The sequence below is a fragment of the Bombus bifarius genome, unplaced genomic scaffold, assembly GCF_011952205.1.
Source record: "Bombus bifarius isolate JDL3187 unplaced genomic scaffold, Bbif_JDL3187 scf7180000009290_frag, whole genome shotgun sequence".
NCBI classification, from domain to species: Eukaryota; Metazoa; Arthropoda; class Insecta; order Hymenoptera; family Apidae; genus Bombus; species Bombus bifarius.
Window position 1 is genome coordinate 1 of NW_022885022.1, and position 22630 is coordinate 22630.

The 22630-nt window shown below is 37.8% G+C and overlaps 1 protein-coding gene across 1 annotated transcript; it reads right to left on the reverse strand.

Annotated features, from left to right (window-relative positions):
• Positions 1-206: 206 nt before the first annotated feature.
• Positions 207-22392, reverse strand: LOC117214996 (venom serine protease Bi-VSP-like; the record flags this gene model as incomplete). Its single annotated transcript, XM_033461367.1, has 5 exons — positions 22311-22392; positions 1389-1679; positions 684-881; positions 424-519; positions 207-352 (listed from the first exon to the last, which is right to left on the reverse strand). Coding segments are annotated over exons 1-5 (813 nt in total), but the record flags the coding sequence as incomplete, so codon positions are not given.
• Between the last annotated feature and the right edge of the window lie 238 nt (positions 22393-22630).

Consider the following 22630-nt stretch of genomic DNA (forward strand, 5'->3'; position numbering starts at 1 on the left):
TGTTATATGTATTTTGAGCAAAACTAAGATTAGAAGGAAATTAGATTAAATACCATAATGAGGTGTGAGAAGTGTGCAAAACTATTAAATTGTGTTTATCTATTATTTCTAATGTTTAAGACGTCGATTTGATGTTAATTCGAATTGACGTGTCTTCAGATACCGTATAGTTTGTAGTAACTCTGTAACTTAATTACCGTACAAGAATCCTCTCCACCCTGAGCATGTTCGGCGCATATTATACCATCAGTGATATCAGGTGCATTAGGAAATTTGGAATAAGCTATTTTGCATTCGGCGTTCTTAATCACTGGCATTTGTACTTCCATTAATGCATTACGTCGTGGTCGTCCTACGAAGAAAATAAGAAAGATATTTAAGACTGGAACTGTTTAATTTTATTATAAAATTGATATCACTTACTATATCTTAACGCTCCCCATCCAGCAACAAGGGGGTTATAGCCGACGAAGTTGCTCTTTCGTAGGGGCTCTTTCGTACAAATGGGATATACGTACCCTGAAAAATAAAAAAATAAATGAAAATGCAGGAAACGAATGACCAAAAGTATGAGAAAGAATTGTACACGCTTTATGACACAATATATGTGTACAGTAAGAAATTTCAGGATATGATACTTCAGTAATACTCAATAGCATATATATATATATATGAGGACTTACTCGAAAATGGCACCTCCTCCACCAATCTAAGAATGGCAATATTATGATTGTGTATGTTTTCTATTCCATCCATATGTGCACAATGTGCTGCGGTCAAAACATGCCTAGCCGATATCAGGGAACCTCCGCACTTCCATAGTGGTTTGTCTGGGTTTCGGGAATTACGAAAACCTAATGCAGCGATCCATGGCCAAGCGCCTAAAATGCAATAGTCATAGTTGTGAATATACATAATTTTTTCTCACATAACGAGTAACAACGATTATTACCTATTCGATATTCGATCATACAGCAGACGATAAGTACATACGTACAAATACTCTGAAATAGAGATTTGATAAAGACAGAAATTAAATTTTTATTCCAGTGGAATACAAATTATTAAATAATTCTATATAATTTCTATTTGAACTATACTGAACTATAAAGTTCAAACGTGTAATTTCTGCCCTAACAGTTTTTGATCTCTATCCATATTATTACTCCTATATCAATTTTTTATTTCAAGCAAAATGATACTCTTCCTAACATGAAGTAAAAGAAAGAAATAATTCAAGTTAATAAGTAAAGTTACTACCAATAAAATCATAGCATTATTATTTAGTCTAATTGAAATGTACATTGATGTGCTGTTTAATGCCTTTAAAGTTCATTCTTTGCAGTAAATGGCTTATTATTAATCGGAAAGAAAGACATAAAACGTACCAAGTTCAGCTGGTTTACCATCGACCACCCTGGTATGAGAGACGTTGCTAAAACCACAGTATGGTGGTCGCAAAGCCTTATACTTATACACAGTTTTTATTAAAATTTCTCTCTTCTCTTTGTTTGGATCGTTCGGACAGCAAACGATCGTAACATTGCCCTGGTATCTGCACACTGATCGTCTATAAAAATCGGTGGCTGTACGGTACTGTATCTGCCATATTTCTTGCAGAGGTTTACATTTTCTGTAGTCAAGGCACCTGCCTTCTTGATTGTCCGGTGTGGTACATTCTGGATCAAACAATTTTAAAACATTTATGCAGTTCAAAGATGCGTAAGAAAGCGACACCGATTACTCAACTTTCGAAGTAAAAAGCCGATCAAGTCCACAGGATTGCCCTACAGACACGTATTAATCCGTAAGAGTTAGTCATCATGTTGATAATAATTATCTAAAGAAACTTTTCACGTGAAAATATAAAATTTTAATTGATTAGATATTGTGTTAGCCATACTTAAGAAAGAAAATGAAAATGAATGAAATGAAAGAAAAGGACTACCTTCAACCTCATTTTTTAAATAAACACTTTGTCAGTTTTGCGGTAAATAAATTCTTAGGAATTCAGGACAGTTTTTAGTGAATCATTTTGTTTCGACCGTTCGCGGAGAGACGCGATCGCGAGATAGCACGTCAACGAGAGTTGTAAGTTCCCATTACGATTAAATAATCGACGCCACGAACTGATCGATCCCCTTATTTCGATTATGATAATAAGGGTAGTTCAATGAAATTCCACAGAATTAACACAAATAAATTAATGTTTATTTCAACAACTTATTAACTAGAAAGATATAAAAGGAACAAAAAAAATGTAACTGCGTTTTGGTTGATAAATAATGCGCGACATACCACATGTGTTGACGGTTCGACTTCTCGAAAAGTTCTGAACGCCTTTCGATTTTTTTCGTTTTTTCTGGAAGGCGACCCCCACTACGTTCGGATCACGCCACATTCTTTTACTGCGAGGTAAAATACGGGCCACGAGTCGACGTTTCTGGAAGTCGCCCTGCTTAATGAACCACGCGCTTGCCACTACAATGTTTGTTTGCCGGGCAGACGCGACGATCCGTCTGCGACATTATAGTGGCGCGATCGATAGTTAAGAATATGACCTATGGTAAGCCGCATGGCGTAACATTCTCCCCCCGTTGAGAGGGTACCGATCAAACTAGCGAGGTGTGGTTGAAGTTCCCATCTTATTTCGTCTCGGTGGCTAGTTGTTCGGGTTTCTCGAGATCGGGTTGAATTGGCAGTGGGACAAGCCTTTTGACGCCCCGATCCAAAATGCTCTTTGCCGTCTGAACTGTAGCTGTCCGGATGACACCATCGGCGCCTGGATGAACCTTGATAACTCGGCCCAGAGGCCAATGCATGGAGGGAACGTTGTCCTCTCTGAGGATGACGATTGTGCCCTTTTGGATGCTGTGTCCACCCTTGCTCCATTTATTGCGGTTGGTTAGCTCGTTCAAATACTCCTTATGCCAGCGGTTCCAAAAATGTTGTTTAAGCTGTTGGATATGCTGCCATTTGGAGAGTCGGTTCGATGGAATGTCTCTGAAATCTCGATCACGTAAGCACATTAATGAATCGCCAATGAGGAAATGTCCGGGAGTGAGGGCTAGGAGATCATTTGGATCGGTGGAGATAGGAGTTAGCGGGCGGGAATTGAGGACTGCTTCTATTTCTATGATAAGAGTATTACGGTGTTAAGCTCATATGTTTCTGTTTCTCCACTCGCGCTGCGCCATAATATCCTTTGATATTTCCGATCCTCTGGTCGTACGAGGAATTGCCGATACATTTTCTCGATGTCGCCAGTGAGTACGTACTGATGAGCGCGGAATCTAATTAATATACAAAATAAATTGTGAATTGATTCGAGAATATAGGATTTCCCCATTTTCATGATTATCGTGATTTTTGTATAAATATATTTTTTAAGATACTAATAATTAGGTAGTCATAAATTAGTATTATCAATTATTTTGCATTTATAATTCCGCCTCTAGTATAAGTGTTAATTGAAAACTAACTTTATGTTTCAAAAAGTACTAGCAAAGTCGTTGAGTAACAAGCCACTGATGCTAACACAAATAGCATTGTCGTAATTAAATATTTCTAATTATTCATTTTTCATTTTGAACCTGTAGAAACAATTTATTATATATACTATTAGCTAAGTAATTGCATATTTAATTAAGTCGAAATATAAAACTTAGTTATTTTAATAATTTAAAAAATAAAAAACTGACAAACATTTCAATTTAATTTATGGTTGGAACAAAAGACAGTTATTTTTCATTAATTGAAATATTGCAATGCAGAGTACTTTCCAAAATACGCCGAGAGTATTCCTGATGATGAAACGAGCGTTGCTTCATCGAACGCAGCTAAAGAAAAAAACATCTATGTAGTTGGTGGTACGATGCCTGAAATAGAGGGCGATAAATTGTACAATACCTGTACTATTTGGGGTCCCGATGGAACGTTGATAGCAAAACACCGAAAGGTAAGTAATATATTCCTTTATGGCTTTGAATTTGAAAATATTGGGGTGAAGAAAGTGACTCTATCTAGGAATAATTTAGGAATATACATATGTACATACGTATACTATAACCAATTCTATAATTTACGGTTTATAAAATACGTTATGATACGGGAAACGCCCATTTTTGTTGTAATGTGTTTGTTGTTGTATAAATTTTTCACATACTTAAAATATTATTATACTTATTTTTTCTCCTTTTTAAACATTATTAAATGATAAGATTTTTTAATAAAAGAAAGTGATAAAAACGCTGTCAGTTATTAAATAAAAAGTAATTAAAGTTTAGGAGTTGGTAACTTTGATATTAAATTACAAAAGTTGCAGCAATAGAATTAGCGACTACATTTTTATGTTATTAGGTACATCTATTCGACATCGACATTCCTAATAAGATTACTTTTCGAGAGAGTGATTCACTCAGTCCTGGTAACTCCCTAACGACGTTCGATGTGGAGGGCTGCAAAATAGGTATTGGCATTTGCTATGATATTAGATTCGAGGAAATGGCACGCATTTATCGGAACAAAGGTACAGTAACTTAATCGATCAATACTTAACTAGCAAAAAATTAAATATCTTTCTTAACTATATTCTATATAAAATTAATATAATCTGTAACTCTGTATAAAAAGAAGCTTAATTTAAAAAACCAGTATATTTGCTGAAAATGAAACAAATAAAAGAATTAAAAGCACAATAAGAGGACTGTCCTCGCATATTCAGAAATGATGGAATGTGAACCGTGCAACTACGAAGTTAATTGGTATTCGGTGGCTTCATATTTCCTGCTTCTCTGGGTTAGGTTGCCAAATGCTGATATATCCAGCGGCATTCAATATGACCACTGGACCACTGCACTGGTCATTACTTCAGCGTTTCAGAGCGAATGATAATCAATTATACGTTGCCTGCATATCACCGGCTCGTGTTCCTTAAGCAAGTTACGTCGCATGGGGACATACACAGTTGACCAATCCCTGGGGAAAGATTCTTTACGATTTGGAAACTCAAGAGAATATGGCAGTCACCGATATCGGTAATTTACAGCTTAAAATTAAAAGCGACAGATCCATGATGTAATTAATTTTTAGTCTCGTTAATTTATCGATTTAGCCATCTTCCTCTGTATTTGTTGAATTTATTAGTAAGCATTACTTATTACTTCGTATGTTTCTTTTTTCTATCAGATCTAAAAGTTGTTGAGGAAGTAAGGGCTCAGATACCTACATTTTCTCAGAGACGTACAGATTTGTACGACACTGTCTGTAAGAAGGAGTAACTCTACACTAAAACAGAAAATGTTTTTTTATAATATTTCTACTACCATATCCTTTTTTTGTGAATTATTACTAATTTCTTATCATTTGTACTAAATGAATGACTCAATTAAGAAAACCAAAATGTTATAAATAATAATCTGTATATCTTGTGTATCAACATGTAATTGGATATTATAATAATGTAGGAATGCTATAATAATATAGGATAATAATATAGGAGAATAATAATATAGAAAAAAATACATGCTTTTAAACACCTTTAATATCGATCACATAAATTGTTATAATTTACAATGATTACGCATACATAAAAGACCCCTTGATAGTAAAATTTACGATCAAAAGGCACTTACGTATCGTTTAACAACATTTAATTTATAACACCTTTTAAACATTTAGACAGATTAACACATAACACTTCTTATATATAAACATCAATTCGAAGTTATCGGCTTGGAGAAATTGGTCGATTAATACCTGTAGATTGTCTGTCTCGATGAAAGACTTAAAGAGAGCAAAAACATGATAATGCCGCTAATATAATATTCCTTCTTTCTTGTATCTGTCTGCCTCTCAGGTCGTTTTACTAATTACAATAAGTAATTTCGACTTCTTTGCGCACTCTTTTAACGCATTCGAGACCGAAAGAAATTCATATCAGTCAGTAGGCAAGGGTATAATATACATATTTTATATATAACTTATGTAGTAATGTATATATCATGTTAATTTCATATTTTTTTCAATATAGAATTATTATATATATATATATATATATATATATATATATATATATGACTGTACATAATACATTATAGAATAACATAGTATATAATTTTATATTTTAAAAATATGAGGTATACTATTTAAGATTGTCATCGATTTAAAATCAAAGTATGAAAAGGATACCCTGGAGAGAGTAAAACACAGAATCATTCCAACTAAACATTCAGATCGTACCGACACCTAGGTATCGTCTTACAATTAAATCTCGGTCTCGAATGGATTAAAATGAAATACATACTTGCAGCTTCAACATCTTCAATATCGAGGAGATTCAAACTTTACAAATAAATGTAAATTGCGATGTAAAACAAAGCGATGTAAAAATGGAAAAAGGAGGAAAGAAGGAACAGGGAAGCAAAGAGAAGAAACGAATTTTTCATTTTCTCTTGCCAGGAATATAAGATGCTAAGTAATCTTCCTAAGTAATCTCCTCCAGCTTTTTCTAGTTTGCTCAATAATTATTAGTACATGTTAGGAAAACAAATAGAATTTTTGTTCTCAAGCGAGGTATAATTTAAATTTTGTATGTACACAAAAATGTTAAATATCTGTAATAAACATGGTATAATCAATTTTTTTACATAAAATTATATTGTATAGGCTATTGTTATTTAAACATTTTAAATTGGATGAAGAAAAAAATGACGCAAATAAAACGTAGGACATTTTAATTAAAGAGACTAATATAGAGATTTATCTACTTAACTGTGATTAAATCATCTCCACTTAACGCTCTACCTCTTCTATTAATTATGCTTCGTTAAACTATGATTACAGAGGATGGGTTTTTTGATAAAATGACATTCTGACAAATATATATAGATCGATATATATAGATATAGATAGACAAATATATAGATTCTTACAACAGTAGTTATGAATGAACAGTAGTTATTGTATCAATTCCGTTCTTCAGAAGCTTCATTTGTGAAAAGACAATTCGCCAGAATATGGATTCACTGTAGTTATAGCTATAGGATTTCAATCTAGTTGACAGACTTGCTTTACGTAGAGAATATCTGTCTCTTGTTCTACCTTATCGCGATTCTCTCCTCATCTTATACGCTTTGTCGAGTGTCACGTAATTTTTGGGTTGGTTGGTGAAAATAAAATATAGTTGAGTCGTAACACAACTATTAACTTGGTTTTAATCAACCTTTATTATGAATTCAGCAATCACAATGTAACACGCACTGAGTTAACATAAATCACAATTCACTCCAACCACGTTATGTAAGACTTAGTTACAACAATACATTAAGTACGCGACTTATAAGAGTAGAGACCGACATAGATATGTTGACTATTCTAAGGATACAGAATAAGTGAAGTTTTACTGACGATACTGTGTCTGAGGAAAGCTAGGGGTGGGTGTGTCTAAGGACACGGGACTATCGGATTTGTTGATAACAATTTTGGTTAAGGAAGTGAGGGCAGTAGACACCATCTCCGATTGGATAATAGGACGGTTGGTGGACCAGGAAGGGTTTTAGCCGCCCTCGCGAGAAAGTTGCCAACGGAACATACTAGATGTGGAGAAAACCAACTTTCTAAGCTAACACGTGGTAGACAATAAACGTAAAGGGAAATTTAAGACAGGAAATACTCGCTTGGTCCGAAGGACCTTAACTATAAAAATGCCAAGGCCCCTGGTGGGCACTTAAGACTATTGAGGGTGCGCGCCAAGGATATGCAGACATCTGGGTGCCATCCTGTCCGTGGTGTGTGGCCTGGTCTCTGATATGAATTGACGTTACACGAGCAAAGTAATATTGGCATATATCTCGGCTCTGGTTACAATTATTAGTTTCCGCCTAAACGGTTAGAATCACATAGCTCGCGCTCTACTCTCGTTTATTCAACATTCAGGCCATATGGTCGCATGCGACGAGTTTTATGTTAATTCCGACCGATTACAATACCTTTCTTTCGTTTACAAGGAACGACGAGACTGGCAGTTGCGTGATTTCCAATGCAAAAGCCGCGATATCTGCACGATAACCTAACCTCAACCGATTTTGTTGTACTATTCTTATGTGGATTTCGTTTGTACCACTTTCGTAACAAAAATAGAATACGTAGAACACAGCATTCCGTTATGCGATATTGTCGATTCATAACATCCGAAAAATCAGAGATAATTATTTCCCTACAGTTGTACATTTGTGTGAAAAATTACGAACGTAAAGTTGTTTGGTGCATGCACAGTCCTCCTCTCCCCTGCATTTGCGTGGACATGCTAGAAAGATTCACTTTTCCACGGTGAAACTGTATGTATTATAATTTCATTTTTACAAAGGTCGAACATCCTACTATGCATAAATTTAATATTAATATAAGCAGGTTTCGTGTTAAGTATTACATCTGACGTATAAGCACACGTGTGTACGAGCCTTGGTTTTAAATGTCTTATAGTAGACACCGAAAAGATTATTCAGTTGGATATCTGACTCAACATCAATATTTTACTAGGAGATAACATGTTAAGAACACGTTGGTGGATGGCATGGGAGATGATGAATGAAGACATACTTCTGTGAGATACATAAAATAGTAGTCAGAACGTATTTTGGCGCTTGGGGACAGCAACAGCTTTTTTTTTTTTTTATTTATTTGTTGGAATTACAATCAATTCTCGCGTTGAGAATTTTCAGTAATTTTACTGGCGTGGCGCAGTGACATGGCTGTTTATTTACAATAAGTTAATACTTATTATAGATAGGTATAATTTATAAGTATTATAAGTAAGTGCATATGCTTAATTTGGATAATTAAATGAATCTAACGTTTAGGTCTAGCGGGTAGTGCCTCTTCAGCCTGCGAATCTGGTCCGTCGTATCGAGTAGTCCAGTGATTAGGGGGTTTCGGTGTTTCTTGAGTCTTTTGCTATATCTGTCGCTATATTTTGCTATTTCCTCTTTGACTGTAGGTATCTTGAGGTCGCGATGGATGGTTTCGTTGGTAACATACCAAGGTGCGTCTATTAAGGCTCTTAGCGTTTTCGATTGGAATCGTTGTAGTATTTCGATGTTGGAGTTACTTGCTGTTCCCCATCGCTTCCTATATCCCTATATTCCGTACTTGCTTCGCTTGGTACTTTTATAATTTTCGTAGTTACAATAAAAAATTTAATTCTTAACAGATTAAAGATTTAACCTCTTGCTTTATAGTGTACAATAATTTTTTTTTTTTTTTTGTATAGGTTATGTGATCCATAGTTCGAGTAACTAGTACATATATATATTTACGTGACAAGCTTTCATTTCAATCTATATTTAAGATTAATATTTTATCAGTTTCTGTTCGTAACAACATCGAAGTAGTCCATAAGTTTGAAGAGTATAATTAAGGAAGTTATGAAGCAAGAGGTTAAGAACAAATTCTGAAAGAGGTTATGTACAACTTAGTAGTACTGCTTTACATTACTTTGCGAATTACTTTTCAAGCATAAAAATAGTTTAACAGCCACTTATAATTACTTCCTTACCATTACATTCATTAAATTCGTTTGATTTTGTAAACAAAATAACCACGCTGACCAGTCTCTTATTTAAAATAGAATTATTTTGTCATATATCCAACAGTTTACTTTCTCTTCGCTTTGTCTCGTATTACGACTTTATAACGGTGTTTCTTTAAACTTTAAACGATCGTAATAAATGTATTTACGGACGATGACTGATATCTGGTCTGTCTTAAAGTTTCAACTAATTAGTGCCCCGTTACTTTGGACGTTATGAAATGTTGTATAACCAAAGACTTATCTTCTCTTTTGGTAGTTGCATAAGAGAAGACTGAGCCATTGAAACGCTCGAATAGATTAGCTGATTCGCTTAACGTATTTTTACTTCCGACGAGCTAAACACAAGAGCAGAAAGCACATAAGGAATAATACAGAAACGTCAAACGTATACAGAAGTATATTTCGTAAAAGCATTAGTACGTAACATGTCTTTATAATTCTATTTATGTATAGTAAAATGGCTTGTATCCATTTTCATGAATTCTAACTGACATTTCAAAGCATTCATGTAGATATGTAACTCTCGTTAATTAATAATTTAACAATGCGTCATGAAACGTATCATTTTCGTTTCTTCCTTTGTTTCGTTATACACAGGAACGAATTTGTAAATAAAGATGTATAATCAACGATAACATATGACAGCGAGTATAATAACTGTCAGCAAAGGAAGAGGTCGGTAAAATGATTGTGGTTGATTTCAGTGTATCGGTAAATAAGCTTTGACAGACGTTGCCGGGGGACTCGGTGTCGGTGAAACCGTGTCGATGAAATGATTGTCAGTAATTTAAAGATAACCCAATTTATTGATCTGTCTCCCCTTCATGGCGTTGTACGTCTCTCTATAAAACATATTCTACCTCGGAGGGCTGAAAAATTTAACTTGGTCTCACTGGACTGGACTGTAAGTAAGAAAATTGAAATGCAAAATCCACGTGTGAGCGCAACGGTTTAGATGGAAAGTTCGATAGGACAATTATGTATATTAGCCTGAAAGAAAGCTCGTGGCTTCGCACGCAACACGTAATTTCCCTCGCTGAAATAATCCTATTACAACGATACGATTTAAAATTTTCCTTAACAGACCTCGCAATGTAATTCTTCATCTACAATTTTTTATTCGGCCTGAAACAAGAGACTTTCGAAGCCTTATAGAGTCTCGCGAATCTAAAAGTCAGGTTTCAACGTATTTTCGCGTCTTATTCTATAATACTGAAAACATTAAAGGTGTTAACGATTATTGTCTCACTATGTACGTACATCAAACGAGTACTTACGTAAGAGACGAATGGAAATGGAAACAGCCGAGAATAATTGAAGATAATTTGAATACGTTCCAGGTTATAATACAATTTCTCGTGAACCGTAATTGATTCGCAGAAGGGAATTGCTGCTTCTCACGACTAGCAAAGTGTTTCGCAAAAAAAAAAAAAAGAAAAATGGTATCGGAAGGATAGAAAAAAAGCGGTGGCCTACATCAAGCAATCTTCATGCCGATAATGCATTTATTATTCAGTTCGTTCATTTTCTATCGCGTAACAGACACTGGGATGACTGACAGAACGAGCGTATAAATCTTGCATCTCTCAACCTGACTTCTCCCAATTCGTATACTTTCATCCTTCGTATAAGTGACAATGAATCAGAAGAGTTTCATAGCAATATTGAACAACATACAGTCAACTACAACACCATTAGATACATCCACCATACAGTCAACTACAACACCATTAGATAACAGCAATACAATAGATTATAATTTTCTACGTGTCATTGATTCATCATCATCATTTTCCATTTTTTTTAGCATATGTAAAAACGTATCTGACGTAATCTTACCTCGCTCTTTGAGTACAAAAATCCATTCAAATGAAACAAAGGGAAAAGAAATAAGAAAACAAACACTCACATACGAATCTTCATTACATAACTGTATGTACTCCTCGAGGTATAATTACTCAGACACGTTACAGCGTACCTTCTTCGTTCCCTGATGGCTGATGTTGATCGTTGACGTTTATAATGAAAGAATTTCGTCAACGGCGCCATCTGGATCCTTGTTGAAAAATTAAAATAGCCGCAACAGCACCATTAAGCTCATCACCCAGAGTAGCTCTTGTTGCTGAGTCGTGGAGGAATTCTTATCATCAACGACATAAACTATACCAGTTCCGGTAATGTTCTTTAGATGGTCCAGGCATTCGAACTCGCAACATCGCTTTCCAAGACGGAATTTCTTGCATGTCTGTAGTAAAAAGAAATCGATCAATTGTACAGATCAATCGTCACTCGACTGCTCGAGAATTCAGATCATCCAGAGAATAGAATAGAGACGTGGAAAAATGTAGTGCGATCATCGCAGTGGGAGGAAATAGGGGGATAGGGACCAAATGAATGAACGAGATGTTAAGGACAACTGACGATAAGTTCTTCTTTTGTCGAGAATTGCATGTTTGTGAATGGTTTGTGGGTGGTTAGGTGGAGAGAATTGAAGAGTTTGGAGGTGACTGGAAGAGTGTTTTGGGCAAGGTAGATTGCAGAATGGTTGCGGTAGCAACCATTTTTAGCAGTTTTGTAGTTTGATACTTTCAGCGACAAAGGGTCAATATTGCTTTAGTATATTTCGTCACATATACATGTATATCTATATGTCGGAGATGAAAGGACACCGGAACCTTTGGATAGCCCCGCAACATTGCAATCTAAAGTCAAAAAATTAAATATCTTTCTTAACTATATTCTATATAAAATTAATATAATCTGTAACTCTGTATAAAAAGAAGCTTAATTTAAAAAACCAGTATATTTGCTGAAAATGAAACAAATAAAAGAATTAAAAGCACAATAAGAGGACTGTCCTCGCATATTCAGAAATGATGGAATGTGAACCGTGCAACTACGAAGTTAATTGGTATTCGGTGGCTTCATATTTCCTGCTTCTCTGGGTTAGGTTGCCAAATGCTGATATATCCAGCGGCATTCAATATGACCACTGGACCACTGCACTGGTCATTACTTCAGCGTTTCAGAGCGAATGATAATCAATTATACGTTGCCTGCATATCACCGGCTCGTGTTCCTTAAGCAAGTTACGTCGCATGGGGACATACACAGTTGACCAATCCCTGGGGAAAGATTCTTTACGATTTGGAAACTCAAGAGAATATGGCAGTCACCGATATCGGTAATTTACAGCTTAAAATTAAAAGCGACAGATCCATGATGTAATTAATTTTTAGTCTCGTTAATTTATCGATTTAGCCATCTTCCTCTGTATTTGTTGAATTTATTAGTAAGCATTACTTATTACTTCGTATGTTTCTTTTTTCTATCAGATCTAAAAGTTGTTGAGGAAGTAAGGGCTCAGATACCTACATTTTCTCAGAGACGTACAGATTTGTACGACACTGTCTGTAAGAAGGAGTAACTCTACACTAAAACAGAAAATCTGATGAAAAAGAAATCGAATCTGGTCCGTCGTATCGAGTAGTCCAGTGATTAGCGGGTTTCGGTGTTTGTTGACTCTTTTGCTATATCTGTCGCTATATTTTGCTATTTCCTCTTTGACTGTAGGTATCTTGAGGTCGCGATGGATGGTTTCGTTGGTAACATACCAAGGTGCGTCTATTAAGGCTCTTAGCGTTTTCGATTGGAATCGTTGTAGTATTTCGATGTTGGAGTTACTTGGACAGCAACAGCTGGTGATACTGTCATACACCTCCATTTATAAACTTTCGAAAATCAATGTGACCTTCAAACTTTAGTGTATTCTGTTTCACAGCACAAAATGTTTCCGAAACGTACATTTATTGTTATAATAAACTTGACTAGTGGCTCTGAAATACTATCCTTGAAAAAACAATGGGGAAATTGGAGCAAAAAATAGAAGGAAATAAACAAAGACCTTGTTGGTTCGTAAAAATAAAATATGCTACAGGAGAAACTTTTTCCAACGGATTGAGATGCGACAAGCTTTAAAAGCTATGACGCGAATCGAGCGTTTGTCTACAAGAGCGCATTTTCGGTGGATATATATGTCGGAATGACATTGGGGATAGGGTTGTCGGTGTTTGAGGAGTCTTCATTGAAGGTAGCCATCGTTGCGGTGTAACGAAGATACGATTTATTGACACAGGTATGAATAACACAGGTTTGACAATCTACCACGGCAGTGAGACGTCCGCGACACTAGTGACAGTGGTCTCCAGTTCAATAACGAATCCGCGGCCAACGGGATGACAGATGGGCGTTCTCGCTGAATCTAAGTCTGACTCGTAAAAATAATTGCTGAGCGTAAAAACGTTACTCTTTGGTCGACGGGAGCGCGTAAAAGAATGCCCGTCCCGTCCCGATGATGCCACAGAGGAAAACTATAACGGGGTGTGTCTAAGGACACGAGATCATCGGATTCGTCGAGAAAAGCCTTCGTTCAGAAAGTAAGGGAAATTGGCGTTGCTGCTAATTGGTCAATCTCCATATCGGTGGTTAGAAAAAGATGCTAGGCGCCCTCGAGGGAAAGTTGCTAGTGGGAGACGCCGCTCGTTGAAAAATATGTCTCCCCTATCTTCCCGTAGTTGGGACAAAGACGGTTTGTCTGTTTGAAGGACTTCAGTTAACTAAACCTTAAGATTTATAACGGGCCCTCGGGCTAGCCGAACATGTACTGCGGAGACGCATCGACATCTGGCAATCATCTTACTCGAAGAATAGGGTCTGCGTGTGGCGAGCCACGGGACAGAAACCGTTGGAATGTTTACTGTCGCGTGTCGCCACGAATATTTCTTTTAAGGAGAGCTATAGAATTACTCCATACCTTTGTTAGGCAAAGCGTTCATCCCTTGACCGCGGCTACGTTGGGCGACAGACCGTCACCTCGAGCCAAAGCTCACCGTCACTAATCTCGAACAATTACAATCGGATTGAATAACTACAATAGTTTAGTTACAGTTATAGTAGACTTTAGATTGCAATGTTGCGGGGCTATCCAAAGGTTCCGGTGTCCTTTCATCTCCGACATATAGATATACATGTATATGTGACGAAATATACTAAAGCAATATTGACCCTTTGTCGCTGAAAGTATCAAACTACAAAACTGCTAAAAATGGTTGCTACCGCAACCATTCTGCAATCTACCTTGCCCAAAACACTCTTCCAGTCACCTCCAAACTCTTCAATTCTCTCCACCTAACCACCCACAAACCATTCACAAACATGCAATTCTCGACAAAAGAAGAACTTATCGTCAGTTGTCCTTAACATCTCGTTCATTCATTTGGTCCCTATCCCCCTATTTCCTCCCACTGCGATGATCGCACTACATTTTTCCACGTCTCTATTCTATTCTCTGGATGATCTGAATTCTCGAGCAGTCGAGTGACGATTGATCTGTACAATTGATCGATTTCTTTTTACTACAGACATGCAAGAAATTCCGTGTTGGAGAGCGATGTTGCGAGTTCGAGTGCCTGGACCATCTGAAGAACGTTACCGGAACTGGTATAGTTTATGTCGTTGATGATAATAATTCCTCCACGACTCAGCAACAAGAGCTACTCTGGGTGATGAGCTTAATGGTGCTGTTGCGGCTATTTTAATTTTTCAACAGGGATCCAGATGGCGCCGTTGACGAAATTCTTTCATTATAAACGTCAACGATCAACATCAGCCATCAGGGAACGAAGAAGGTACTCTGTAACGTGTCTGAGTAATTATACCTCGAGGAGTACATACAGTTATGTAATGAAGATTCGTATGTGAGTGTCTGTTTTCTTATTTCTTTTCCCTTTGTTTCATTTGAATGGATTTTTGTACTCAAAGAGCGACGTAAGATTACGTCAGATACGTTTTTACATATGCTAAAAAAATGGAAAATGATGATGATGAATCAATGACACGTAGAAAATTATAATCTATTGTATTGCTGTTATCTAATGGTGTTGTAGTTGACTGTATGGTGGATGTATCTAATGGTGTTGTAGTTGACTGTATGTTGTTCAATATTGCTATGAAACTCTTCTGATTCATTGTCACTTATACGAAGGATGGAAGTATACGAATTGGGAGAAGTCAGGTTGAGAGATGCAAAATTTATACGCTCGTTCTGTCAGTTATCCCAGTGTCTGTTACGCGATAGAGAATGAACGAACTGAATAATAAATGCATTATCGGCATGAAGATTGCTTGATGTAGGCCACCGCTTTTTTTCTATCCTTCCGATACCATTTTTCTTTTCTTTTTTTTTTTTTTTGCGAAACACTTTGCTAGTCGTGAGAAGCAGCAATTCCCTTCTGCGAATCAATTACGGTTCACGAGAAATTGTATTATAGCCTGGAACGTATTCAAATTATCTTCAATTATTCTCGGCTGTTTCCATTTCCATTCGTCTCTTACGTAAGTACTCGTTTGATGTACGTACATAGTGAGACAATAATCGTTAACACCTTTAATGTCTTCAGTATTATAGAATAAGACGCGAAAATACGTTGAAACCTGACTTTTAGATTCGCGAGACTCTATAAGGCTTCGAAAGTCTCTTGTTTCAGGCCGAATAAAAAATTGTAGACGAAGAATTACATTGCGAGGTCTGTTAAGGAAAATTTTAAATCGTATCGTTGTAATAGGATTATTTCAGCGAGGGAAATTACGTGTTGCGTGCGAAGCCACGAGCTTTCTTTCAGGCTAATATACATACTTGTCCTATCGAACTTTCCATCTAAACCGTTGCGCTCACACGTGGATTTTGCATTTCAATTTTCTTACTTACAGTCCAGTCCAGTGAGACCAAGTTAAATTTTTCAGCCCTCCGAGGTAGAATATGTTTTATAGAGAGACGTACAACGCCATGAAGGGGAGACAGATCAATAAATTGGCTTATCTTTAAATTACTGACAATCATTTCATCGACGCGGTTTCACCGACACCGAGTCCCCCGGCAACGTCTGTCAAAGCTTATTTACCGATACACTGAAATCAACCACAATCATTTTACCGACCTCTTCCTTTGCTGACAGTTATTATACTCGCTGTCATATGTTATCGTTGATTATACATCTTTATTTACAAATTCGTTCCTGTGTATAACGAAACAAAGGAAGGAACGAAAATGATACGTTTCATGACGCATTGTTAAATTATTAATTAACGAGAGTTACATATCTACATGAATGCTTTGAAATGTCAGTTAGAATTCATGAAAATGGATACAAGCCATTTTACTATACATAAATAGAATTATAAAGACATGTTACGTACTAATGCTTTTACGAAATATATTTCTGTATACGTTTGACGTTTCTGTATTATTCCTTATGTGCTTTCTGCTCTTGTGTTTAGCTCGTCGGAAGTAAAAATACGTTAAGCGAATCAGCTAATCTATTCGAGCGTTTCAATGGCTCAGTCTTCTCTTATGCAACTACCAAAAGAGAAGATAAGTCTTTGGTTATAAAACATTTCATAACGTCCAAAGTAACGGGGCACTAAGTTGAAACTTTAAGACAGACCAGATATCAGTCATCGTCCGTAAATACATTTATTACGATCGTTTAAAGTTTAAAGAAACACCGTTATAAAGTCGTAATACGAGTCAAAGCGAAGAGAAAGTAAACTGTTGGATATATGACAAAATAATTCTATTTTAAATAAGAGACTGGTCAGCGTGGTTATTTTGTTTACAAAATCAAACGAATTTAATGAATGTAATGGTAAGGAAGTAACTATAAGTGGCTGTTAAACTATTTTTATGCTTGAAAAGTAATTCGCAAAGTAATGTAAAGCAGTACTACTGAGTTGTACATAACCTCTTTCAGAATTTGTTCTTAACCTCTTGCTTCATAACTTCCTTAATTATACTCTTCAAACTTATGGACTACTTCGATGTTGTTACGAATAGAAACTGATAAAATATTAATCTTAAATATAGATTGAAATGAAAGCTTGTCACGTAAATAGATATATGTACTAGTTACTCAAACTATGGATCACATAACCTATACAAAAAAAAAAAAAAAAAAATTATTGTACACTATAAAGCAAGAGGTTAAATCTTTAATCTGTTGAGAATTAAATTTTTTATTGTAACTGCGAAAATTATAAAAGTACCAAGCGAAGCAAGTACGGAATATATGCGGAATATGAATCGCTCAGCGAACCAAAGAGCGGCTCAGTGACAAAATTAGTAAAGTAAAGACCACAAATATTACAACATTATATTCTACCACAAAATAATTCTCTATACAAAAAAGGTACACAACGAATCGATTTTTCACAACGATAAGAGTCAACACAACCAATCAAGACCAGGCGAGACTCTCATAAGACAACGATATCAGAGGGATCAAATCAGCGACTTCAATCTATGTTACAGAGTATAGTTATCAAGAAAAATTGCTCTTTTCATGAAAAGTATGGTAATGATACTCTTATAATACATTGTATATCTGGCAGTCGGATGTGCCCGTGGCCATCGGAAATGTAAAGACGATGCTTTTAGAAAGTGATAGCGCCATCGCGTTTTAAAAACGCGTTAGAAGAAGGACGGTTTCGCTATCCAAGGCGAATCGAAAAGTGTGCGTGTTGCGAGAATCAGAGTTGATCGAGACGTCGAAGCATAGAGTCGTTAGAATTGAGTTGCGAGTGTTGTCGAGTGTTAGAGTTGCTAGTGAGAGAGAGAGAGAGAGTTACCAAATAGTTGTCAAGTTATTTGTTGTAAATACGCGCGTTCCATTTAGTTTTCCTGTTAATCAAACATCGTTTCTCTGTCTAACTAATATCTGTATTTTCAATCCATTATTAATATATTCCGATATTACAAGTGGGGGCTCGTCCGGGATTGAATAAGACAGAGAAACGATACGATTTAACGGAGCTATTTGTGCGGGAGTAGAAAAGAATAGAATAAAATGGCAAACGTTGAAGACGAACGATTGTCGGGGGAAGAGGATTTGACGCTGGAGGAGCTGAGGAGTAAGCTCGCACAGATGAATCTGCCTATATCCGGTGCGAGATCAGTGCTGGTTGCCAGGTTGAACAGAGCGTGCAAACCTGGTCGATCTACTCCTAAGGATTCGAAGCGTGGCGAAGAACCAACAAACCAGCGAGATCTAAGAAGCAAGCAGAGAGCCGAACGCAGTCACGAGGGAGAGGAAGACCTCGAGAAGCTGAGGACGAAAGAGCTGAGAGCGCGTCTCGTTAGCTTGGGGTTGAAGGTAACGGGAAGAAAATCCGAACTACGCGCGCGGCTACAGGCGGCCCTAGAAGGAGACGATGTATCGTCGGAAGAAGGGAGCTCCGATGAAAGTGAAGGCGAGGACGATAAACAAGGCGCGCGAGAATACAGGAGAGGCACGCGAGCGGTGTATCAGGACCGCGATGAGTATCAGCAGAAGTATATGCGTCGGCTCGATGTTGAGTCTTAAAGACGTGGAAGACTCATTAGAGAAATTCAGCGGGGATGATCTGCTGAGTGTAAATCAGTGGGTGGAAGACTTCGAGGAAATGGCAGAAGTGTGGGGTTGGTCAGACGCCCACATGGTGGCCTATGCTAAGAAATTACTCGCAGGCTCCGCTCAGACCTTCGTACGACAAGAGCGATGCGCGAAGTTCTGGGCAAAGCTAAAAAAGGCGTTGAGGAATGAGTTTGAAAATGTAGTAAGCGACCAACAGATACGTGGCGAGTTATCCCATAGAAAGAAGAAAGCAGATGAGAGTCTGCAACAATATATGTATCACATGTGCGGGATTGCAAAAGAAGGAAGGGTTGATACGCAATCCTTGATAGACTACATTATTCAAGGCATTCCCGACGAGGTCGCGAACAAGACTGTGCTATACGGAGCCAGGAATATCGAGCAATTAAAAGAGCGTTTCAGGCGCTACGAAGCGATAAAAAGAGATATGGAGATGAGGACGAAATGTGAGGAGCCGAAGAGTAGCAGGGTAAAGCCGGTGGCGAAGCTGTCCGAAACCGAGAGGAACAAGGAACCCGGTCGATCTGGAGATGCGAGGAAGGCGCGATGCTACAATTGCGGTGATGCGGAGCACGTGTGTGCGGAGTGTCCGAGCAAGTCGAGAGAACCTAAATGCTTCAAATGTAGGGAGTACGGACACATCGCATCAAAATGCGACAAGGCACTGGGTGAGCCGTCAAAAAAAGTTTACAGCGTGTTTCGGTCGTTACAAACAAGGCGTGGTAAGGATGTTAAGATGGAAAATTTCGAATTGAGCGCGTTGATAGACACCGGTAGTGAGCTGACTCTAATGCGAGCAGATCAGCATGTGAAAATCGTTGGATTTGGCGGTGTCGGTTCCGGAAGGAATTTTACGCTCGGGAAATTTTCGACGAACATTATTATAGACAATGAGTCGTACTGTATAACCATACACGTAGTTCCAGACACAGTGATGCAACATTCGCTTATTATTGGCGCAGACTTTTTGGACACTGTTGAAATAAGTACAAAAGGGGGAGAATCTTTTATTAGTAGAATAAAGGACGAAAATCCCGATGAGTGTCCGGAAGTCCTCAAGATAGATGTAGAGACACAGGCGAGTGAGATAGATTTGTCACACGTTAAGGACATGCAACATAGTCTAAAAAGAGATTTGAAGAGAACCAAAGCATTGCTAAGAGACGCTCAAACGATGCCGGAGAGATCGAAAGGTGACTCGACGGGTAAAGCAGCTTTACGACAGCTGAAGAACCAGTTAGAAGATGCAGAATGCGCTAGAGCAGTTGCAGTTAAAGCGAAACAGGCACTGGAGCAAGAACCGAATGAGACGCGGGCTTCGTTGCAGGAAGTACTGCGGCAACGTTCCGAAGCAGAAGATCGTGATTAATGTAGCTAGTCGCGAACGAACTGAGCTACTGTCGCAATTGGAAGAAAATAAAGAAGAGTTAGCAGAAGTTTTGAAGAAGTATCGGGCAGCTGTGCAGCAAGTGTCGGAGGAACGGAGAATAGTGGCAAGACACGTGGTGATTGGTAAAGTGGACCACGAGATGGTGTCCTCGTCGGATTCTTGCGGCCAGCAGGAGGACTTAGCGAACATCACGAGGAGGAAGAATCTGGCTAAACAACAGCAACAGGATGTTGTTGATGATATTTGCGAATTTACTGAGAAGGATAGCGTTGCGGGTGTGAGGGTTGTTTCAAGTTTTCGGATAGACTCGAAGAGAGTGAATGCAAGGCGAACGAAAAGACAAGGGAAGTCGCACGCGCGGAATCCCTCCAATAATATCGATACGAAGATTCGATATACAGAGGATGTGGATGACGAGGACGACGATGGGATTGTCGAGGACACGATGAACGTGAAGACATTCGAAAAAGAAGAGATCATAGTCTCGGTAGATGGTAAGTTGTTAACGTCTTCCATGAACCGAGCCTACGAAAATGTCACGATGCTGCCACGACGATCAAAGCCCCTGACAAGAGTGAAATGGGTAAACAAAGAACGGAGAGGAAGATAGAGGAAGAGCGAAAGAGGAGCAGTAGCATCGAGGACGAACAGGCCGCGGTGTTCCAAGAGGAACGAAATCAGCTGCGTGCGGACGCAAAGAGACGGATTGAGGAGATCCAAATCCGAAACAAGCGGGCGTATAACAGGAGACGCAAGAAGGCGACAGCATACAGGACGGGAGATCTAGTGGCAATCGAGAGGATGCAGAGGGGTTCCGGGCTAAAGCTGCATCCGAAGTTTCTTGGACCGTATCGGGTGATAAAAGTCCTGCGAAATGACCGATACATAGTGCAGCGAGAGGGGGAGCACGAAGGGCCACGTACAACTTCCACGGCAGCCGATCACATGAAATGGTGGAATGCTGACGATAGTGATGTAAGTGCGAGCGGCGATGATGAGCACATCTGAGGGCAGATGTGATTGTCAGGAAAGGCCGATTGTAATATCGTAGAATAGCTTTGATTGGAGATCGGCTGAAAATAGAAAAACCGTGTACGTTTCTGTGGTTCGTTTACATTTAAAAGTGCCTACGTGACTAAAGGCACGTAGTTGGTAGTTCTTACATAGGTATGAGGGAAACAATAGACAACGTTAGAAGAAGGACGGTTTCGCTATTCAAGGCGAATCGAAAAGTGTGCGTGTTGCGAGAATCAGAGTTGATCGAGACGTCGAAGCATAGAGTCGTTAGAATTGAGTTGCGAGTGTTGTCGAGTGTTAGAGTTGCTAGTGAGAGAGAGTGAGAGAGAGAGAGAGAGAGAGAGAGTTACCAAATAGTTGTCAAGTTATTTGTTGTAAATACGAGCGTTGCATTTAGTTTTCCTGTTAATCAAACATCGTTTCTCTGTCTAACTAATATCTGTATTTTCAATCCATTATTAATAAATTATAATTAATCGGACAAAATTACACCTTTAATATATTCCGATATTACATTACCGTGATGTAATATTTATCATGCTTATTTTGTACGTAAAACGAATCGTTGGAATATTCCCGAAGCTAACGAAGCATTTCCCAAAAGTTAAACCGAAGAAATTAACGCGAATAGTTAAGTGAAATTTTTCCATTAACTTGCTGACCAACCGACAAATAAAAAATCATAAAAATTGTTTCAATGTGTTGAGGTCACGCATAACTTCTTTTTTCATTGACGATTACCAAACAGGTAAAATTTCGAAATTGTACGAAGGCCACGTGACCAGATCGTATTGGAATTTGAAGTGCATGGAAAAACACAACTCGAAGTACAAACCTTGAGCTGTACTACTCGAAGTACAAACGTGAACTAATGGATGCAGAAAAGCAATTAACGCCAAACATCCGAACAGCATCTTGGAGCCCGTCATTGTTCTGAAATAAAAGAATTGACGAATTAAAAAGACGCAGGACTAATAATAATAAAGGAAACTTAGTTCGTATTATAAATTGAATTTACATCAGAAAAGAAGCACGATCAAGCGAAACAGATCGTAGAAATGACAAATATCATCGATATACGTTTCAGTGTAATTTCACTTTTGAAAATTATTTAGTTTAATACGATCGTATTCATCGCTCTGAAACTTTCATTGTGCAGCAATTTGT